The following is a 23,363-nucleotide window of genomic DNA, read 5'->3' on the forward strand; positions in this document are numbered from 1 at the left end:
ATAGTATAGAAAGGGCTCAGAGCTGGTCAAAGTTCAGCAAAGTTCATAATTATTTTTGCAGAATATGTTTATTGCACAAAGATTAAAGCGCCTCAGACTTCATGTTATGGGACACATAAAAACTCCCATAGTCTATCTACATCTGTAAGAAGGGCTATATACTATATATATTCTTACTTAGGTATAAGTACTATATGCCTTATTATCCGTGTAATACCACAGCTATACAATAGTCTAATTTAGGAAACAATCTGGAAACAAGGAAACTAGCGCAGATGCAATCTTGACCAGGTCTGATATCGAATTTATTAAATTCTTTAAAATTAAATATATATTTCCAAAAAAATAAATAAATTAATTAAATATCTATATATATATATATATATATATATATATATATATCTCACTGATCCTTTTGGTTTTTGCGTTTTTTGGGTGCGTCGCGATATGTTCTGGGAACTTGCATGATCGCTGCCCTGGCCGCCTGCATTTGGCTTACGTCGATGGTCAGCTTCCTGGCCACCTGACTTTTCGGAATGTTGATGACCGGTTTCTTGGCCACCTGCATTGACATAGCGCTGGTGACCGGTGTCCTAGCCAACTCCATATTCCTAGAACCATTGTTACCACTTTCCACTTTCTTAGCGACCAACGGTTTCCTAGGCGCCTGTGGTTTGAGAAAAACCGTGCAGTCTTTGCGAAGAGCCAGCGGCGGTGGTTTATTTACAACAATATTTTTATTTGGCGTTGGCCTTGGATCTGTAGGCCGCAAATTGAAGTTGGGGCCGACCTGGCAGTGATGAAGTGGTGGCAAACGCAAGCCAAACTGGGGCTTCGGGATGGGCAGAATTTCCACATTGAACTGTCTAGTAGTTTCAACTAATACGTGACGCGGTGACGGCTCTGTAAAGCTCTTGTCCATCATTATGTTAATGGCCAACTTCATGTCGTCTAAATCGATGGTAGTTTTGGAAGCATGTACCGAATAGGCCTTGGCATCACTCAATATTTCAGTCAAATAGCCTAAATAGCATTCGATCCTATTACAACTGCAACTTAACATGTACAGTTATAGTGCTCGGAAACTTACCGTACGCGAACTCTAGCATTTGAGTGACAACATGTGGCTCGTACTCCATCACGTTCTGTTCCTTCAACATATTCTTTATAATCATTTCGTCCTTTTGTACATTTTGAGCCTCAACATTGTTTTTTTCAGCCATATTTGCTTGCTTGGATCTTATTTTCTTTGGTAATTTGTCAAATTACGAATTCTGCGCTGCCGCTGCAATTACACTTCGTATCGATACTTATGTGGTTGTAGTGTTGGAAAATGTTCAAGACCAGCCATGTTGTTTAAGCTCACCGAACAATTGTATGCTGCAAAAATTTTAAATCTACTTTTTTGACGTGTACAGTTTTAAGTAGTATTTATTAATTTATTATTAGATCTACAGATGACTAACATTGATGGCTAATGCAGCTAAAAACAAATAAACTGCGCCGAAGTATTGTTGCCAGGCAGCGTTGTCCTTGCTGTGATCAATCACAAATAATAATTATTGATATAATTGAACAAAAAAGTAATATCAGCTCAAGGCTATCCGCCCTCATTGACAACAAGTTGACAACAAAATAGACTAACGGATAAACTTTGAATAACTTTGAAAATACTTACTTAAAACCGTCTGGCAAAATAATTGTTCACCTTTGAGTTGATTTAGTCTTAATAGGTTTGTGGGACTTTATTTTCCGAAAGCTTTGTGGTCACACTGCACAATTGGCATGGAGCATTTGTGAACAGCTGTTGGCAAAATCTATTGCAATTCTAAACCACTAATTGTGCGAGCATTGTTAACGATACAGCTAACGGTATAGCATATACCAGAATGTCAAGATGCACATAACGGACAAATTCGTCAATTGTTGGTATTGAAAGCAGATATATGTAACTAAAAGCAGATATATTTAAAAGTAAGAAGGCATGGTCGCACTTGTACATAAATACAAGTATGCATTGAAATCAACTAGTGCTACAAATTAATTAATTGAGATTCTTCAGGAGCTCCTTAAGATCCCTGGGAAAAGAGCATTACATATAGTACATACATATACTTAAATGTACGTACAAATAAAATCGGTATAGAATCAATAGCACGCAAATTTGTCAAATTATATAAATTAGGGGGGATTTTTCAAGCCCCTTTTTTTAAAATAAAATTGTAGAAGTTTGAAAATTCTTGTCGAAATTCGTTTTGTGTCTGATCATAGTCGTCATTTGTTTAAAGAATATCAGCTTTAAGTGCTTGTCCAGTTTGTTCAAATACGAGTGGCTTTGTAGACCCAAAAGAAAAGAATTGTTGTGGTTTATGTTTGTATTTCTTTAATAATATTTTATTTATACTTTAATATTTATATACTATAATTACTGCATTTTGCTGCCTTGCTTTACGTTCTACATTATTTTTTCTCATGTGTTTGTTTTCTGTTCATTATACGAGTATTTCTCATTTGACATCAAAGCGGAGAAACTGATTTAAACAATTTCGCTTTTTGCCTCAACATTTCGTTTCAAGTGCAAATAACTTGGATGTTTTGTTTGAAAATTTAATGTACGAGTAATAAGTACGGGAATGTGCAAAGGATGTTGCTTTTTGTGCTGCTCTCTGTTGCTCTGTTGATGTTGTATTTGTATTTGAATTTGCGATTTTTATGTGTAACTGCTGCCAAGCATTCTTTGTCGGGGACTTTGCGCTATACATAAATATATAATGTACATAGTATATGCATGCATATTTCTGTCTAATTTTATTACAACACACACTCCTCTCATCTTTTCATCTTTTCATCTTTCAAACTTGCATATTTGCTGTGCCTTGACTTGCTTGACGTGCTAAAATTTAAATCTCTAGCGAATTGCTTGTTGTGCACTCGAATATCCTCACTAAACTCGTATATACTATACTTAGTACTTGTAGATTAAAACGCCCAACCAACTCGTGCCTTTTGCCCGATTAAGCAATCCATAGCTATGGCTTACTGTTTTCCATTAATAGGAAAACAAAAAAAAAATATCGTAATTCAAATATATGTACACATATTATATGTATGTGTAGTACTCGTACTCGTGTATTTAGATTTGGCCTTTGGATTGCACACAATGTCTGTCTGCTGCCTGCTTTGCCACTACGCTTTGCTTGGGCAATGCCTGCGGGTCTTTAAAAATACATATTTCCCTCTCTCTCCATGTGTGTGTGTGTGTGTGTGTGGGTATGTGTAGGTGTGTAGGTGTGTGTGTATCTATGTAATTACGTGTGCGCTGCTTACTAAGGATTACAGACGACAGGCTGTAGATTCTCTCAAAAATTGACACGTTGCTGCTCGACACTGGCTGATGATTTTTTATAAATTTTGTTATTTTGTTATTTTGCTAGTTGTCTGAAATTATTATTATTACATATTTTTTTCTTGTTGCTATAACTAACAGCTTGATTTGACCAATCCACGTGGGGCTTACTGGTTGATGGGGGCGGGACCGAGTTTTACAAACTTTGAGCAACAATTTTGGGCTCATGTGTGTGTATGTGTATGTGTGTGTGTAAAAGGAATGTGTTTTTGGTGAGCGGAGGGAGCTGTAAGTTTTCGGGACAGCTTCATTTAACTTACTTCGGTTTTGCTCACCAATTGCGCTGCTCTACGAATGCTTTGGATGGATGGCTGGGGGTTGGGGAAGTGGGAGAAGTGGGGGAAGTGGGAGAGTGGGGGGATGTGGTTTGGTTGCTGTTCGGTTTTGTGCCGGAAATGTGTTAACTCAGAAGTCGTTTCAGTTATAGTTTCAATTGCTGTTGCTGCTGCCGCCATTCTATCCAAGGATCTTCTTAAAATAGCTAACAGTTTCCGGTTTTGTAAGGGAGCGTCGTCGATTGGGCTTGAATGGTGCCTCGGTTTCCTCCTTAAGGAAGTTGCGTCGTGTTATGGTGCTGGTCGTCTCGGCAGTCACGGTGCTGCTGCTGCTGCTGCTGCTAGTACCGGTGCCATTTTCAGTTGTTGTTGTTGTTGCTGGTGTTGCTGTTGTTTCTGTTTCTGTCGCAGGCACAATTGCGGCTGTTGTGGCATCTGCAGCTTGATTTGAACTGATTGCTTTAACTGCACTTCTACTCGACTGTGTTGTTGCAGTTGTTGCATGCATTGGGGACTCGGTAATAAACGTTTTGCCTGTTGATGTTGCTGCCAAGCTGGGCGTATTTACTGCTCCTCCTGGTGCAGCAACGGTCGATGCTGACTGCTTATGGCTTACTTCAGTTTCAGTTTCGGTTTCGGTTTCTGTTTCTGTTTCAGTTACCGCCTCCTGAGCAAGTTGTTCGCTTCTTTTAGATTCCGCTTCTTCCGCTTCTTTCGCTTCTTCCGCTGCTGTTGCTGTTGTTGCTGGCTCTGCTGCTGTGCTTGCTACAGTGCTTGCAACCGATATTGTGGCTGCTGCTACAGTTGTTGTTGTTACTGCTTCAGTTTCTGCTGCTGTTGCTGCTGCTTTGGCCACTTTTATCACTTCCGTGTGCTCCTGTTGCGCCTCAACCGACGCTGGCGTTGTTGCTCCCTCCGCTGCTATTGTCGCTGCCCCTGTTGTGGCCGCTACTTCCGTCTCTGCCCTTCCCACAGTTGTTGAAGCTGGCGCGCCGGTGGCCATCAAATGACTAGCTACCTCCTCCTTCTGGTCTTGTTGGTGCTGTTCATTTGTGGCATTTACTGCAAATAGCGACGTGGCTGCTGTGGATGACAGTTGCATTGCCGGATCGGTTACCAGCTCGGTTATCCGACTTGTGGTCGTCGTCATCGTCGTCTGGGGCTGCACCGAAGTCTGCGTCCTCTCGTCAATTAGCACGTGGGTCTGATGCGTGGCATGCTCGCTATGCTCGCTATGTTCGTTGTGCTTGGCAGGCGGCACGTAATGCGATTTCACCAGCAGCATCGGCGGTATGAAGTGCGAATTGTCGGTGGACTCCTTCAGGTGAGAATGCTGTTGAGTTTCTTCGTTCATGAGCTGGTTGCCGCGAACCGGTTGCGGATGCATCGGGTGACCAATGGCGGCCAATGTGGGAATGGGTGTGGGTATGGGTGTGTTTAACATTGTTGTGAGTGTCGGTGATGAATTGCCATTGCTGCTCAGTTCTGCTCCGCTTGTAGGTGTTGTTGGCCTCCTCATGCCACTTGAGACTTCGCTTGCTATGGCGGGTGTTGTTGTCATCGTCAGGGTCGAGATCGTTGTTGGAACCGATGCCTGGGTTGGTGTGGTTATTGTTGTCGTTGTTGTTGTTGTTGTTGTTGTGGTTGTTGTGGGGAACGTTTTTGAGGCCACTGTTGTGGTCGTTGCCGTCACCTGCTTGGTCCAGTGCTCGGCTATGTTCGGCATGGTTCTCAGATCCTGCTGCATAATCTTTTTGGTGTGCGGCAAATGCTCGAGGATTTCATTGGAAGCGTCGCTATCATTATCGCTGAGACCCCCAGGAGGCGACTCTCCACTCAGTGCCGGCTGATCGCCCATCATCATGTCCTCGAGCGGTTGAGACCTTGTTTGCTTGCCAGTGCTCTTTTTCAGCTGCTGCTGCTTTTGCTGCTGTTGGGTCCAGTATTTCTTGGCCTCACTGATGCCCACTTTCTTGGCCGACTTCTTCACAGGCAGCGGTATTTGGCCTGGTATGCGGTAACTGGGCATCGCAGGCTCGTCCGCCTGCATCAGTTCGTCGAGACTAAACTGATCAATCACATGTTGAACGTTCGCCTGTCTTGTGGTCGAGGTGGTCGACTGTGTAACCCCCTTGGAGGTGGCATAATTGGGTAGCAATGGCAGCATGTCAATGTTGTTGTTCTCATTGTTGTCGGTGCGTATGCTGTTGATGATTTGCAGCGACTTGAAGTGGGAGTTGGTGATGTCGTTAATGCGCTGCGCCTCGATACGCTCCTTGGGGCAAATGAGCTCGCGAAGCGCGTGTTCTCGGTCCTGTTAACGAAAGAGAATGAGAAGGAGACAATAGTGTTGGAGCCTTCTTTTGACTTGGACAGCTGACAGAGACATGACATTCGCATTGGCACTAGTTCCAGATAAAACGCCAAGAGAAATGCAAGAAAAAGAAGAAGCACTTACCTCCTTGCCCTTGCACGTCTGGCGCAATAAACCTTCCTCCTGACAGTTTCTTATCAGCTCTACGCTGGCCGTATCTGCCATGTACTGCATTGTTAGGTTCGGCATGTCCTTTAAAATGCAGGTATCTGCCCAGCTGGGTACTTCATGGCGGGTAGCACAAAAGTAACACAAAATGGATTGACCATCAGCAGTTGTGTGCCAACATCAGCGCTTTGGCTAGCTTACCTGGCATTTCGCACAGAAAGGACGCTGTCTCGGGGCCGCCACAGCGCAGGGCATGCCAGCGATAATCTCGAATTGGATCAATAACTGCGCAAAGAGGCGCATCCATTAGTGGCAATGACTCGGCCCAGTAGCCGGTGTCCGTGACCAGCGGTCGCGAATTGCTAAATCATTGAAGGAAAATTACAAATTTCAGCATTAACCAAAACAACCAAACAAACAAAAAATTGTAGTGTGGGCTGAATAGAAATTTAATTAAAATTTACGAGTACGCGTTGAAATTATGTAACTAAGTTTCTATATCCTGCAGTCGGAAGGGCATCCTTATTCTAGGGTATTTATAAATTTTATTAAATCTTATATACATTACTGTTTATCATACTGAGGCAAGTTGAACCAAGTTATTAATCCAAGATAGCTGTATGGATAGGATAGCCCAACTCTGCTGAATGCTTCCTTCGCCCAAGAGTTTCTTCTTAACGCTGTTTATCCATGTGGATCGATTTCTATCGATTTTACCCCACTTGTAGGTTGAATTGTCCTTAATCGTTTATTAAATAACTAAATTCGTTATGCACGCAATAACATAAAAATGTTATACTAATCGGATAAGCGATTTAGAGCTTATAAAGAACAGAAAGACAATCGGCAAAGACATATTTTTTATCTTAGAAGATGAGGTTAGCAGTCAAGTTCAAATTTCGGACTCTACAAGTTAAGCTTGTATACAATTAGGTAGAAAATTTGAATACAAATTTATTCTTTATATCTAGTTATCTGAAATCTTTTATCCGGTACAAAGTTGCTATGAAAACGGGTTGTTGCAATTTTTAAATAATATACATATATTGCAGACGAAAAGTTTAAGCTGGCTAGAACTTTTCTGATGATCAAAAATATATTTTGTGTACATTATATGGTCCACCACACCTTGTTCAACATGCTATTTGATGCATGTTTTTTGGCCAGAAGTCGAATCTTCTGATCGCTGATCTCAAGTCGAAAATGCTGAGCTGAACAAATTCATTTCCTAAGTAGATGCCGCGCGTTTTGATAAATTTATGAAGCTACATTTGCAAGCACTATACTTGTACACTCTCCAATAAATGAGTTGAAATAGTAAATTATAAAATGGACATTGTTGTAGCATTTGTCAAAGTAAGCTAAAGAACTTAAACCCATTGCCTGAAATGATTTTAAAGCTGGTTTTTTGTTTTACTTACGACCACATAAAGCGATCCGAGTTCTGCGGTCGCATGAGTCCAATCCAAACGATGTCGTTCACGTCCAATTCCCTCAGCAGGTCGCGCGTTGCATCAAATTGAAAACTGTTGTCGACTAGCGAAAACATTGGGAAACAAAAGCAAAAAAAAAGGTAACAATAAATGTTCGAGCATATACGAGAATGCGAGTATGTACACATACAAGTATATGTATGTATGTATGTACAATTCACCCAGCGCATTGCTTTCTGATGTGTAAAACATTTCTTATCCTTCGTCCCTGCGCTGGATTCGAACCCCCCTGAACCCCCTGAACCTCCTGTTGCGGCAATGGTTAACAAAATGCTCTTGAAATTGATTGTTTCTCTTGTTCTACACACATACACTCGCACACAGTGGTAACTACATACATACTTGTACATACCTATGGATACATCGATATTTATTTATTCATTCGTTTATGGGCAATTTAGGTTGCCGCAACACCCTGGATGCTACAAACGTAAGTAGCGGGAGTCCCAAAATAAATTTAGTTGCCACGTCTTCCGCAGACAGGAACACCGAGTATGAAATGAATTGGAAATGTATATTTTGCGACAAATACGATTTGAACCAACAGATATTTTAGCTACCTTAGACAAAAAGTTATGGCTAACGAGTATTTTCTTTCAATTTTCCCCAAAATGATAAATGTTCAATTCGTATAATTGGAACTTTTTCATCATTTTGCAAACTTTCTGTTTTATTTATTTCATAAAACTCTTGCTAGAGGGTATGTTGCACGAAGTGTGGTTTTTGTAACGTCCAGTATGACGCAGATATAGCCATATGTATAGCTGCCTGAACATCTTGTATTTTTGTCTTTCATTTACAGCGCTTAAATTTTTTACAGACTACTTGTATTCTCTTTGTATTCCTTTAGGCAGTTATGGCCATATTTGTTGAACAAGTTGCAATGCTTTTAAGCAAATGGCAAGTTTGTATTTGATGTGAAAACAGAAAATAAAAAACCTATTTATTTGTCAAACATTGCAAGCGGTCTTTTGTTTAGCTTTTAGCAGAAAGAAATCAATTTTTGAGTTTAAAGATAAACGGTTATTCGAGGGAAATCTTCTTCTGAAGTGAAACATCTTACAGAAGGGTTTTGAATGCTAGATAGGCAACCTTTTCTGTGACGAAACCGATAGTTTCTAAAGCTCTGAAAAGCTGGAACGGCAATTATCGGTGACGGCGGGTTTTCTATCAATTTTTAAGCGGGTTTTAAATTTTTTTAGGCGGTGCTTCTTCTAATGGGTTTTTTTTTATTAATTTTAAGTAGATTGCCATTTTCTAGCTGTTCTTCTAGTCATAAGCAGATTTTCTATATATTTATAGCAGTCTTTTAAATCCATTTCCAGCATATTCTAACCATTTTTAGCTGGTTTCCTAACTATTTATAGTGTGTTCTCTAACCTTTTTAATGGGCTTTCTTGCTATTTATAGAGTAGTTTTTAGCGAGTTTTCCAGCCATTTTAAGAGAGTTTTCTAGCCATTTTTTTACCTACTTACAAGTATAATTATGTTTCTAGCCATTTTTTGCGATAACCGAGAGCGAAAACCATTTTCTAGCCATTCTTTTCAGGCCAAATGAACATTAGCCATCATTGTTTAGTAATTATAAAGAAAATTAATTCAAAGAAATTACTCGTACTCCAATATAAGCACTAAGATTCACTTCTATCTCGTGTCGCTCTGACACACACATTATCTTTTATAAAAGCGAAGATGAAGCAAGTCTTTTTTATTATTTAATTGAAAATGCAAAGTTAAATTAATTCGCTTAGACAGCTTTAACATATGCTTATTTTTAACTGCTTGCCATCATACACTAGACTGGGCTTAGGACTATTTATGCATGAGTTTCTTGTTCAGAAGCTGACCTGACAAGTGAACTGAACGATATCACAATAGCTCCAAAGTATCTCAATCAAAAACTCATGCCAATGTAAGAGGAAGGTAGTTTAGGTAATGTTTTAATACATCGCGTGCTTATAATGTCAATGTTGCCTGACTTTACTGCCTGACCTTTTTACGATGTGTCGGCCACATTTTTCTGACGTGTTAATCCTTTGTAGTTCGTGTGTGAGTTGGTATTGGGGGGTAAGTAAGCCTTTTCCATTTTTGGGCGGCATTGCCGAACACACGCATATTAATTAAAAGGGAAAAGTTGTTTACTGTTAGATCTGGCGACGTTTTCATTGTCATTGATATGGTGTTCGGAATGGGCAGATTTGCTTTTTAAGTTTTGTAATACGCTCTCAGACTTCGTCAAGTAAATAACGGTTCAAAATAAAATGCTCGTTTATTTTTGAACATCATATTGAATTAGGATAAGTTATATTCTAAAGAACAGTGCCAATTAACCAAACACAACTCCTGGGTAATACGTAACGTTATTCTTCAGAAAATCGTATATATTCAAATAAAAAAGTATACAAATACCCTATTTAATTGATGGGGTTTCCAAGTATTATAGATATGTATACAGTATGTTTTTTGTAAAAGTTTAAAATTAAATAAAATGCTAATTAAACGAATATAATATAAGGCCTTGCAATTTTTAGAATTATCAAATATTACTTAAAGAAGTGGAGAAGCTGAAGTTGGAAACATCTTATGTATTTATTTTGTTCGAGTATTATATTCAGTCTGTTGTTTGTCAATTTTCGTTTATTTTTTTTTGCTTTTTTTAAGCGACAAGTAGATATTTGATTGTGTTTTATTTTACTATCAAATAACTATAATAAATGAATCCTTTGATCAATTTGAAAACCAACTTAGATATTGAGCCAAGAAACGTAGGTTATAATAGTAATGAAACCCTAAAAATGCTTAAATACTCTGAGTTGTCTAGCCCTTTGAAAAATTGGCCCAGGGGTTTGCTCTTTTGACAGACCAGTTCGCTAATATATGACACATTCACATCACTTTGAATTTGTTCAGGAATGAGTTGTTCGCATTACTGGCAATCTAACTATACACGTTTCCTTTTGGTAGTTGCAGCACATTGTGCTCCATTCGGGTTCAACATTTACGGCCCTCGTTTGGCACAGGACAAGATGCCTGCTGGTTGCTGGAGTTGCTGGTTCTCAAGAGAGGGCTGGTGTGGGTGGCGCTGTTATGGCAACCGGAGCATATTTTTCACGTCTCTTGTTGCTCCATTTTGATTCTTATATGTCAGCTTATTTGTACTTTACATGTTACTGACGCGTTGACTTCCTTAGCTTCAGGTTCTGCGTCATGCTTTTGTTGACCAACAACTGTCCTGTTACCTGGCTTTTTACTTGCCACCAACTCAGTTGAACGAACGATGTGCATGACCTGCTGGAAGCCCAGATAAAATGCACGACACACACAGCACGTAGAAGTACTTTATACAATATACTGCGCCCACGCCCTCCCCCTCCCCACTGACACTTTATGCAACTTGCGCTTTGTGTTCCTTGAGCTTTGAGACTCACCCGTCACAAGATTGGCATGGTGGAATTGACAAACGGCATCAGCTTCAAACCAGGAGATGCGATCTCGAAAGAAACGATAGAAAACATTCAATCCCTCCTGCGGCATTGTCCAGGTGTTGCTAACGTTCACCTGCAAGGATGCACATACACACATTATTGAAATATATATATATATAGTGATATAATAGGTACATATGTATAATAGCATACTTTTTCATTTTATATTAAATGAAATACATATCTGTGTTACTTATTTAAAGGCGTGTTTATTACAGAACTTATAACGAACTAATCGCCTCCCTTCTCATTCAATTTGTAATGCCATTTCTTTTTTGACCTCTGAGCTGCAAATTGCTCAATATTTTGTAATTATTCATAAAATATATTAAATTCTTAAAACTTAATCCCTCAAACACCCTGCTCCCTAATAAGTAATTGATTGATTTGTCGTTTGAGAAATTTCTTCGCTCATTTAAAAGAGACTATTCGAAAGAAACATGAAATATATATTTAGAAAGAAATTCTTTAATATACTTGTTGTTGGGTCAAACTAGCCACACTCGCAGTTAAATAACCTTATAATTACTAAACCCTATTATACTAGCATAATTGTCAATATCTATTGGAAATATTTTCATGTCTCAATCAGTCAATTAACCCTCGCAACTGCAAATATCACTTCCCTCTTTATTATTTGTACGTCCTACATTCTTACACTTAAATTCACCACACTGTAAGTTGAACTCTAAAGCATCAGTACGAAAATACCAATAAACAGTTTGTAATCAACTCTTGAAGAAGAACCACTGTCTATCGCGTACGGGTCGTTTGGTTATGTGTCAATTGCATTGTTATCTATGTTCAAATTAATTCACACACCGCCCAGACCTGAAGTTTTCATGTTGGCAAGGAAAACGCTCCTTGACACAACATTTTGGCGCCCAACGTGGGGCTCGTGTGTGAATTTTACTGCGAAGAAATTTAAATTTTGTAATTTACATATAAATACTTTGTGGCCTTCAGCTTCGCATTGACTTGACGCGTTTCTCGCATTTTTTGTCGCTTCGATCTCGCTGCAGTGGCTGTACACACGCACACAGCTAATTGCCGGCATATACATACATCACTTATCGTTGTTGGAAGTACACCGCTATTTCGTTCCTATTCGCCTTGCTGTGGACTTCGCTCGCCATCTTTTGGATCAGTCTTGCCGACTGTACTTCGATTTGTTGGAAGTACGGCACGACTTCGCCTTAATTCGCCTCGCTACTGCTTTCGTCCAAAGCATACACATTATTTCTCGAAGACAACATTACTCGCTGTTGGAAGTGCGCCGTTACTTCTTTCTTGTCCGCCTTGCTTCTGCCTTCGCTCATCGTCACTTGGACCGTATTTGGTCGCTGCATCACTTATCGTTGTTGGAAGTAGGAAACTACTTCGCTCTCGTTCGCTTTGCTGCTGCCTTTGTTTGACAGCAGACGCATCATTTATTGGAATTTACATCGTTTATTCGTCGGCAACCGAATAATCGCTGTAAAAATCTTCACTTCGTCGCACATTAATTCGTCACTATCAGCTGCGTTGGTGTCTTTGGCTGCTGCATTAACAATTATTTAATTCGCGTTTGTTCAATTTAATTTGTTCAGCAATATGTCGATCGAAGAACTTAAGGCCAAGAGAGGTAATATTAAACGTAATATATCTCGCATAAGGTCTTTGGTTGAAATAAAGGATGAGTGTAAACCTAAACTGTCCAATGATGAATTGCAATGTCGCTTGGGTATATTAGAGTCATATTTTAAAATGGCTTTAACTGTGCAAACTGATATTGAAAACTTGGACCCTACCGATAATGGTCGCGCAGATATGGAAGACACATACGTGGAGATCAAGCTGTGCATTAAGGAGCAGCTTGGAGGAGAATTAAATACCACTGTGCTGCCCTCGGATTCAGAACCGCCGGTAGCTACCATAAAGTCGTCGTCGCTGCCAAGGCTGTCGCTACCGACATTCGATGGAAATTACGCCAATTACAGCAATTTCATCAATTCGTTTGAACAAATAATTGCACGTGAGTCTGGGCTATCAAATATAGAAAAGTTCAATTACTTGCTGTCCTGTCTAAAGGGGCCGGCATTAGAAACAATAAAGGCATTTCAAGTTACGAGTGCAAATTATCCTAAAGCCCTGGGAAGGCTTAAAGAACGGTTTGATAATCCCACTCTCATATTTTTAGAAAGTATTGCCGCATTGTTTGCGCTACAGCCAGTTGAAAAGGCAAACAGTCAACAGCTTCGTAGCCTAGTGGATAAGGCATCCGCAATATTTAGTTCGTTGGAGTCCATTGGCAATTCAACTAATATTGTCCAAGCCATGCTCATATATATTGTCATTGACAAATGTGATCAGCAAACTCGAAGCAAATGGAATGAATCGCTGGACTACAAGACACTGCCCTGCTGGTCTACATGCACACAGCTTTTAGAACGCCATTGTCAGTTTCTACAGTCATCAGGAACCTCTCTTCAGCGCAAGTTCGACAATAACAAATCCACAACTCGTGTTAATAGCTCAACCTTTGCTATCACTAATGCATCTTGTATACTCTGTTCTAGCCCTGCTCACAAAATTAACAACTGTGCCCAGTTCAGGGCCATGAATAGCAACCAACGTTTCGACAAGGTCAAAAGACTTGGACTTTGCATCAACTGCCTCGGAAGTGGACATAAAATGGCACAATGTCCATCGACTTATCGTTGCCGCACTTGTAATAGAGGGCACCATTCATCGCTACATCATGGACAACCATCGCAACTCTCGCAAACATCGTTCACGCAAGCATCAGCTGCACCAAACGACGCGTTTCACCAGGCTCAAGCTGCCTCACATTCTCACATGGAAATTTCTCCTGGTGATCAGATTCTATTGGCAACTGCTATGGTTTTGGTCAAGGATTCATCAGGTGAATACAAGCTTGGGAGAGCGCTGCTAGATTCATGTTCTCAGGTTAACTTCATAACTGAACACTTCGCCCAAAAACTTCGCTTGCATCGAGAAAGGCATCACATCGGGATCCGTAGTATCGGTGACTCCCTAACTAATCTCAAGGCTCGTACAACAACATCAATCAAATCACGAACATCGAATTATCAGTTGACGCTGCAGTTCGGAATTACGTCGCACATTGCGTACCAGCCTGACGCCGAGATCGACATCTCAAGTTGGAATTTGCCTGCTAATGCACCGTTGGCAGACGATACTTTCTTTAAGTCTCGACGTATCGACTTGCTGTTGGGAACTGAAGCATTCTTTGAAGCGCTTGCTATTGGTCAAATTCGTATCGGACCAAATTTACCCACTCTGCAGAAGACTCTGTTTGGTTGGGTCATCTCCGGCAAATATCAGCATCAACGTAGCCAACGACCACCATTGTGCTTGGCCACAGTTGAGGACTCGATAGATAAACACTTGCAACACTTATGGAAAATTGAGTCTATCGAACGCCCGATTAAGGAGCTTCACCCAATTCATCGTCGCTGCGAAGACCATTTTGTAGCCACCACACATAAGGATGCTATTGGGCGCGTTGTCGTCAGCCTGCCCTTTAAGGAGAATCCAAATTGCCTTGGAAGCTCTTTCGAAACAGCTCGAAATAGATTTTTCGCCATTGAAAGACGTCTGTCGCGTCTACCCGATATCCGCTCACAGTACATATCCTTCATGCAAGAATATGAAGATCTTGGTCATATGTCGCGCGTACAGAACCCAAATCTAAAGGAACCGCACTATTACATTCCACATCATTTTGTACTCAAACCGAGTAGCTCATCAACGAAGCTCAGAGTCGTCTTCGATGCATCATGTCGTACGACCTCTCAAAAATCGCTTAATGACTTGCTTTTGATCGGCCCTACCATTCAAGATGAGCTCTACATGCAGCTGCTACGGTTTCGGATGCATCGGTTCGCCATCACAGCTGATGTTACAAAAATGTACAGGCAAGTACTCGTTACCAAAAATGATAGAAGGTTTCAGTATATCTTTTGGCGAGCCTGTCCAGATGAGGAGTTACAAACTTTCCAGCTCAACACAGTTACGTATGGGACGGCGTCAGCGCCATATCTCGCAACTCGTAGTTTACAGTATCTAGCGGATGAATGTGAAAACGAGTTGCCTGTTGGAGCTGCTGCTGTCAAGTCGTCATTTTACGTGGATGATCTGCTATGTGGAGCAGACGACATCGATGCCGTGCAAACACTGAAACGGGAGATTACTGAAATACTCAGTCGTGGACATTTTCCCCTATGCAAATGGCACTCAAATCTTCAAGAACTTATGGAAGACCAAACTACTAAAGAGATAACCATCTCCGAAAACTTCGTAAGTAGTACACTTGGTGTAACTTGGCATCAGCAAGATGATGCGTTCAGTTTTACCTTTCGGCCCAAGGAAGTGTATACCACTGCTACAAAACGGACAATTTTAGCTACCGCATCATCGCTTTTTGACCCGATCGGCCTATTGTCCCCACTCGTCGTAATATCTAAAATTATCCTTCAGGAACTATGGCTTCTGAAACTCGACTGGGATGAGTCAGTCCCACAACCCTTACTTAATTCTTGGATTAAATGCTTACAGTCCCTGAACTCGGTCTCGTCGCTAACTGTTCCTCGATATTGTCTGCAACCAAGCCCTTGCAGCATTCAGTTACATGGCTTTTGTGATGCATCAATCAGAGCATATGGTTGCTGCTTGTACATGCGCACGGAAGACGCAAATGGACACATTAACGTGCACTTGATGACTTCAAAATCAAGAGTAGCACCAGTGAAAAAGCAGTCGCTTCCAAAACTGGAACTATGTGGTGCTCACTTGTTAGCTGAATTGTACAGCAAGACAAATAGCATATTTAAACATCGAACCATTACATCATACTTTTGGTGTGACTCCCAACTCGTTTTGTATTGGCTGCAACAACACTCAACTACTTTGTCCACGTTTGTGGGAAACAGAGTATCTGACATTCAGGAATTGACTTCGGATGGTATTTGGCGCTACGTTTCGACTCATCACAATCCAGCTGATCTTATATCTCGAGGCTGCCGCGTTGAAGAATTGAGAGCCTCAATATGGTTCACTGGTCCCGCATTCTTACGCGACCATCCGTCACAATGGCCAACCAAAAGGAAATCATTTGATGTCGACATAAATATTGTTAACTCGGAGAAGCGCAAAACAGTGTTTACCGCTATAAGGGACACAAACTACATACTGGAGGTCATCGATAAAATAAGCTCACATACTCGCACTATTCGTCTCATCGCTTGGATGATTAGATTCACAAAGAAATGCAGAAAGCAACCAATAGCATCGACAATTGTACTCTCGCCAGAAGAACTTCGATTCGCGTCGAACTGCATAATTTGGAACATTCAACAAACTCATTTCGCAAATGATATTCTCGCACTTCGGAAACAGAAACCATTAAAAAACAACTTGAAATTTCTCACTCCTTTTTTAGATTCGTCGAGTAGCTTTGAGCTGATCAAGGTTGGTGGGCGACTGGACTATTCGGAGCTACCAGATAGACAAAAGCATCCATTGCTGCTGCCCAGTAGTTCGCATTTCGTTCGGAACTATGTTCGTCATCTGCATATTCAGAATTTTCATGCGGGCCCTAAGGCATTAGTCGCGCTAGTTCGCTTGGAGCACTGGATTGTCAACGCTAGAGACTTGGCTCGGCGCATCGTCCGTTCCTGCATCCATTGCGTTCGCTACAGGCCCAAATTATTACAGCAAATTATGGGATCGCTGCCACCGACACGTCTCACACCTGGTTTCCCATTTGAACGCTGTGGGATCGATTTTTGTGGACCTGTCAATACATATGTTCGAATTCGAGGAAAGGGTCCTACCAAATCATATATAGCCATATTCGTCTGCCTTCTCACAAAGGCTGTTCACATCGAACTAGTATCAGATTTGTCAACCAAGTCGTTTATGAATGCCTTGAAACGAATGGGAGGACGACGCAAAATGCCAACAGATATATTTTGCGACAACGCTACTAATTTTGTCGGAGCTTCTAACCAGTTACATGAATTAAAGAAATTCATGTTTAAGAAGGAGACTCAAACGGAAATTCAACAATTTTGTGCGTCGGACTTTATTAATTTTCATTTTATTCCACCCAGGGCACCCCATTTTGGCGGCCTTTGGGAAGCTGCAGTGAAGAGCGCCAAGGGTCTTCTAAATCGCACATTGGCGAATACGAGGTTCACATTCGAAGAGCTGAGCACCGTCGTTGTGGAAATCGAAGCCATCCTCAACTCGCGCCCTCTGTCGCCGCTGTCATCAGATCCAAACGATTACAGCGCACTGACTGCCGGACATTTCTTGGTCGGAGACTCACTCCGCTCATTGCCTGAAAGATCATTAGAACCATGCAACTTGTCTAATTTGGATCGGTATGACATGATGACCGCTATTAAGCAACGATTTTGGAAACGCTGGAACGCCGACTACATAAACGAGCTACGAGCTCGTACTAAGTGGACGTCAACGTCACCGAACTTAACTGAAGGAACGTTGGTAGTTGTACACGAAGACAATCTGCCACCGCTTCGATGGAAATTGGGTCGCGTTGAGTCAACCGTGATCGGAAGAGATGGACGAATTCGGGTGGTGCACCTCCGCACTGCCACTGGAACATGCTGCAGACCCATACACAAACTAGCGATACTACCTGCTTGTTGAAAGGGTCCTTTCAAAGGGGCCGGGATGTTGGGTCAAACTAGCCACACTCGCAGTTAAATAACCTTATAATTACTAAACCCTATTATACTAGCATAATTGTCAATATCTATTGGAAATATTTTCATGTCTCAATCAGTCAATTAACCCTCGCAACTGCAAATATCACTTCCCTCTTTATTATTTGTACGTCCTACATTCTTACACTTAAATTCACCACACTGTAAGTTGAACTCTAAAGCATCAGTACGAAAATACCAATAAACAGTTTGTAATCAACTCTTGAAGAAGAACCACTGTCTATCGCGTACGGGTCGTTTGGTTATGTGTCAATTGCATTGTTATCTATGTTCAAATTAATTCACACACCGCCCAGACCTGAAGTTTTCATGTTGGCAAGGAAAACGCTCCTTGACACAACACTTGTATATATTTTTTTGGATAATAGTAGTGCTGTTTATCTTTCAGAAATGTTGCAAAAGGAATTTATGAATTTTGGTGTACATGGAATCAAACGGGGAATTCAAAAATGTTAACTACACATTTAAACCGCGATAAAAAACAATATGGTCAATTTTTATGCTTCTGAATCAAAATTCTGAAAATTTGCTTCTACAAGTATGTATACCCTACGGCTGAACTATCGATAGGAGCAGCTGTTGTTTTAACACCATATGCTGTTGTTCTCGCCCCTACACTTAATAAAACTAATCTTACCAAGCTTTTTATTATCGATAAAGATTGTCAACACGCTCGGCACGAAATTGTTAAATAGAAGTGGTTATTATTTTAATGATTATCTATTAAGGTACTCTTTAACACTTGAGCAGTTGTTTGGCGGAAAGTTTTAAAACTGACACAAGTTTGCGTGCTGCTTCTTTTTATCTATATTGGGTGTAAATCAGTGTCTGTCCAGGTGTCTGAATGTGCCATTGCGTGACCAAGAGTCTTATGTGTTCATTATAAATTATTGTAGGTACTTATTGAGCACTTTGCGTCATGCTTTGTTAATTATTTACAATGCTTAACAGCGAGTAAGCGGCTTACAAGTGTCTGCCTTTGTTTCCTCCGCCATTTCATTTATGCGCTTAACGATATACAAGCAACATTTTATTCTGAAAGCGTTGTGCAAATAGTTGTTATTTATTTCGTTAGTCAGCTCATTTTCCATTTCGCTCTTTCTAGTCCTAAGTGCTGCACCACCTTGAAAGTATGCAACAGATTTTGATATAACTAATACGCACTGTATGTCGCGCATCTGTATATACTTATCAATTAATTAAAATATTAAGTAGAGTGAAATAAATTTACAGTGCTCTTCAATGAAATAAATTTCTTCTTTACAATTTGAGTCTTAATTGTTTGTAATTAATATAATTACAAATTGTAAACTGTAGCTACATACTTGTATAACAGAAGAACGTTCAAAAAAATGAAAAGCTTTTATTTATTTATTATTTAATTTATTTACAGCTTAAAGGTAATTAAAATTACAGATTAGCCATGGCAGTTTAAGCTATAGCGACATGGCCTTAACTAAAAAAAAAATAATAATAATTATAATGGATTTGTTTTAATGGAGCTAATAACAGAAGTATATGGATGAATTAATAAAGATACTTGTGTTGTGAAATTGTAATAGAACTATACTTTATGAATTAGATTTGAATTAGTTACATTAAATGCGCTTTGACCACAAATTCATTTAGAAGTGCAATACATTTATTTTTTATGATTTATTAATTAAAAGTTCTGCAAAGCTGCCTCATAAGGACAAAGAATGTACATACACTGAAAAGGTTCAACGATTCTCAAAAGTTAACATAGTTATGTCTTTTCAACCAAATTGTCGATTTTGATCAAATAAAATTGCTTAGAAAGAATAGTTTATTGTTAATAAATCATAAAGGTTTGGGGCTTAAGAGACATTTCCTCAATTGTTTTTTAATTTTTCCAAAAAAATTGAACATGTTCAGTAAATAAAAAACGTAAAAAAGAAATAATAATTGCATTCTTAATAGCTTTGGTAATTTAAATGATAAAAATATACTAATTTCGAATAAATTAGTATTTAGTTCTTCCATCTTCTTCACTTCAACTTCAAATGTTATGTTATTAAAATTTCTTCCCATTTTCACAAAAGATTACAATCTTTAACTGTCCACATTGTTTTGGAAGGAAAGGTGCCAAGTTTGAACGCGAAGTGGAGCTTAAAACGATTTTTTGTTTTATTTGCTGTAGCTATTAAAGGTGGTCGTTCATTCTGCCTTCTGGGTGTTAAAAACGTACCCATCAAAAACAATATACCCCTGACATTTTAGTGAAGGGTGTATAACAAATATTTGTTTAAAGATAAATAAAAGTGTACAAGAATATGTAAAGTTGACATTAGCTCAACCATCATTGGACACTAACACATACATACATACAAGCCTCATGCTTATAATTCAAAAACACTCAAGGCCTGTCGTTCGTGTTGCTGCCGCTGAACTGGGGGGCTACTTGGGCTGGAGAGATACTGCATATGACCGTTTGGGGGCCACCATGTTACAACTGCTGTCGACGGCTTTTGTTTGCGCCATTTTTCACAGCTGTGTGCACATGTGCGTTGTGCTGAGTACGGATCAAAAGGGGTGGGGAGTGGTTGAACAGCCGAGGGACTCCGCCCCTGCACTGAAAGTCTTTTTGACACATTGTAATATTTTATGTATGGCGTCGTTCTCGGTTCACGACACCCACATTATCTCTTATCCTCTGCCATCAATGCCTGGCATTTCTCTTATTTTATAGCGTTTCTATTGCTTTTGTTTCAAAACAAATACCAGCGAGTTATGACAAATTCAAAAAGTAAAATGCGTTTCGTTAAACTTCAATCGTTATAAAAATGCCTGATATGCTTCTGATGGGTTTTGTTCTTAAAAGCTATTCGCAAAAAAAAACCCCGCGTATCTCAATGATTTGGCATTGATAATGGATGAAAATGTTAATAAATGTATAAAGCGAAAAATACGCACTTTACATTACAAATTTCAGCAATAAATAAGGTACATTTTTTAGTTTGGCTGTCTTTATATAACATAAGCTAGGCCACAGGTATATATAGTATGTACTTATATTATAAAATCACGCATCCGTCTTTAAAAATAATCTACTTTCGTAGTGGCTTCTAGAAAACTTATAGAAATAATTTCTTCATCAATTGTTTCCATTAAAACGCCTTATTCTGTTTAAAAGCATACGATCTCAAATAAAAACTAATATCAAAAAGCAACAGCAATGAGAATTCCGTTTTGTTTGAAATCGGATATTATGAAAAAAGGCAATATAGAGCAATTCAAAAAAGTCTGATGTTAAAAATGAACAATATCTGTTGAAATAAAGAAGCTTCACAGATGCTCTGCCCCACAGACTTGTACTCCTTCGGAGTTCTTTTGAATTTAACAACATTTCTGGCTCGGACATTAAAATAGCATAAAATTATGAATATTTGTAAAATGACAAATATTAGTAATACCTATTATTACCTATGCGTTGCAGAATTTCTGTTATATGCGAGATTCTCGTAAATTTCATTTCTGTACTTTCTACATACTCTGGTAGTCGTATAGTCGTAGCTGCAGTCGCACATTTTGCCACTCTGTGTGCAGCTACTTTTAAATAATTGTAGTGTGTTTAATTTTTGTTAACATCTCTCGCCTCCTTTCACTTGTCCTTTTGCTTCATTTGTCTGTCGTGAAATGATGAACTAATATATATATTTTATAGTATATTTTATGGTACCTCAATATAATGAAGCCTTTACTCGTAGTAACAGTTTTTACCACTCTTTGCATTTATATCTATATTCGAGTGTTTATTTATCTTTAAATTATATTGGGTATTAATTTCTGAATAAAGAAAAGAAAAATGTTAATTTTGTGACGAAAAATATCTGTTTCCCTTAAGCGGTTTTGATTTGTGGCTCATAAAAATGCACATTCACAAATTGTGCGGATTGCAGGATTATATTTTCTGAAATCTGATCAAAGTAAACAAATATATATTGTGAGATTTTTGTATAAACTCTTTGATGTCCTCTGCTGTGAGAGTTGCTTTAGTGCCGCCGTTGGCAAGGCGCGTAAGGGACCTGCAACAGAACGGACTGAACGGTTAGACAGCAGCAGTCGCACAGCTGCTTCGTCCTTGCCATTTCCTATCCAACAGGCGGTGAACAATAAGAACAATCCAGCAACAACAACAACTGGGGGAAAAGAAGCAGAAGTAAGGCCATTTGGCATGCAACTGTCAACTGTCGCACATTTCGTCCTGCCATGCAAGAAAAATTGATTAAAATTCAGCACGACTTACATGTCAGCAAATGTTGCATCCCAAACATATTCCTTCTATTTTCTTTTTTTTTTTTTGTTTTTTTTTTTGGTCGTTTACTTCTCGACTTGTGTGTGAGTGTTGGGTGCAAACTTAAGAATAACATTTAAATTTCATGCGCGCCACCTAAGCTTGCACTTTTTCATGTTAATCTGATTCAAAATACTCACGTAAGTCATTTTGGCACACACGCACACACATCGGGGATCTTCCCTCTTCCCCCACTCCCCCCACCACCCAAAGACACTTTGTATGTAAAAGTATAACGCTTTTCCGCCGCTCTTACATTTCAAGCTTCTTAAGTGCTTTACTTTAACGTCGAGCCACTCACTGATTTGGCCGTACAAGTACATGCATATATAAACATAGTGCTAGAGTATAGCTGAGAAAAAAGAAAAAAAAAAGAACAAAGCGTGGTAGGGCGAGCAGTAAAGACATTACCCAAAACGCAAAGAAATTAAATCCGCACATACATACTCGCACCCGTGTGTATAGCACGCGACCAGGACGAATAAAGGAAGCGTGACTAAACTCCTGCCAGTTGCTTGTGACAATTTAAAACGCAGCTCGGCAGCCGTGTGAGTGTTTATTTGCGCTTGCCTCTGTGTGTGTGTGTGTGTGTTGTTGTTGTTGTTGCCAAAACAAAGTAGTTAAGAGTTCTAATTGAAATTGGAGCTGGCAGAGGATTTGGCCAACATTTTTAAGCCACGACATCTTCTTCTTATTTTCGTTTTTTCTGTGAAAGTTGCTTGCAAGATTGTGGATTTGTACACCCAAAGGTTCAAAGGAAACCCAACTGGTAAAAGGGTATACTAATTTAAATTGTGTACATTGTTGAATTTTTCAAATTTAAAACACAAAAATGTTTGTGGGGTCAGGGCTGCACGCGATACAAGTGAGACGTAATGGTTCTATTGGAATGATTTCAAAGTTGAGTTAGTTTGTTTAGATTCGTGAAAGTAGCCTTCATAATTATTGATCAATAATTCTTGGTTAATGTAAATTTGGCTTGAAAAGAATGGCTAGAAAATGAAACGTTAAAAAATGGCAAGAAAAACAATTATGAGTAGAAAATCTGCTAAAAATCCGCCACAAAATGTATAGAAAACCCACTAAAAATATATAGGAAACCGCAACTGATTTTAGTTTACATTATAATTT

The 23,363-nt window shown here is 39.5% G+C and overlaps 2 protein-coding genes across 2 annotated transcripts in view; both read right to left on the minus strand.

Moving 5' to 3' along the window:
• Positions 1-403: 403 nt before the first annotated feature.
• LOC115629570 (transcription initiation factor TFIID subunit 9-like) lies at positions 404-1,319 on the minus strand. The gene is made up of 2 exons (XM_030526062.1): positions 1,091-1,319; positions 404-1,023 (listed from the first exon to the last, which is right to left on the minus strand). Exons 1-2 carry the CDS (start codon positions 1,221-1,223, stop codon positions 404-406), a joined length of 753 nt encoding a protein of 250 aa, XP_030381922.1. The 5' UTR covers positions 1,224-1,319.
• A 1,053-nt stretch (positions 1,320-2,372) lies between these two features.
• The window catches only part of LOC115629578 (mucin-5AC), a 35,824-nt gene continuing 14,833 nt past the window's right edge, over positions 2,373-23,363 (minus strand). Inside the window, exons 2-6 of the mRNA XM_030526070.1 lie at positions 11,085-11,214; positions 7,585-7,699; positions 6,365-6,525; positions 6,140-6,279; positions 2,373-5,995 (exon numbers count right to left, since the gene is read on the minus strand). Of these exons, the coding sequence (XP_030381930.1) occupies positions 3,863-5,995; positions 6,140-6,279; positions 6,365-6,525; positions 7,585-7,699; positions 11,085-11,214 (2,679 nt within the window). The 3' untranslated portion in view covers positions 2,373-3,862. The remainder of the gene's footprint in view (positions 5,996-6,139; positions 6,280-6,364; positions 6,526-7,584; positions 7,700-11,084; positions 11,215-23,363) is intronic.

This window comes from Scaptodrosophila lebanonensis, unplaced genomic scaffold (genome assembly GCF_003285725.1).
Source record: "Scaptodrosophila lebanonensis strain 11010-0011.00,11010-0021.00 unplaced genomic scaffold, SlebRS2 tig00000159-arrow-arrow-pilon, whole genome shotgun sequence".
NCBI lineage: Eukaryota > Metazoa > Arthropoda > Insecta > Diptera > Drosophilidae > Scaptodrosophila > Scaptodrosophila lebanonensis.

Excerpts from the sequence above, each read along its gene's own strand:
- LOC115629570 (XM_030526062.1), bottom strand. The coding sequence starts at position 1,223 with ATGGCTGAAAAAAACAATGTTGAGGCTCAAAATGTACAAAAGGACGAA. Across the intron at positions 1,024-1,090 it reads AATGCTAGAGTTCGCGTACG|GCTATTTGACTGAAATATTG; the intron begins GTAAGTTTCCGA and ends AATGCTATTTAG.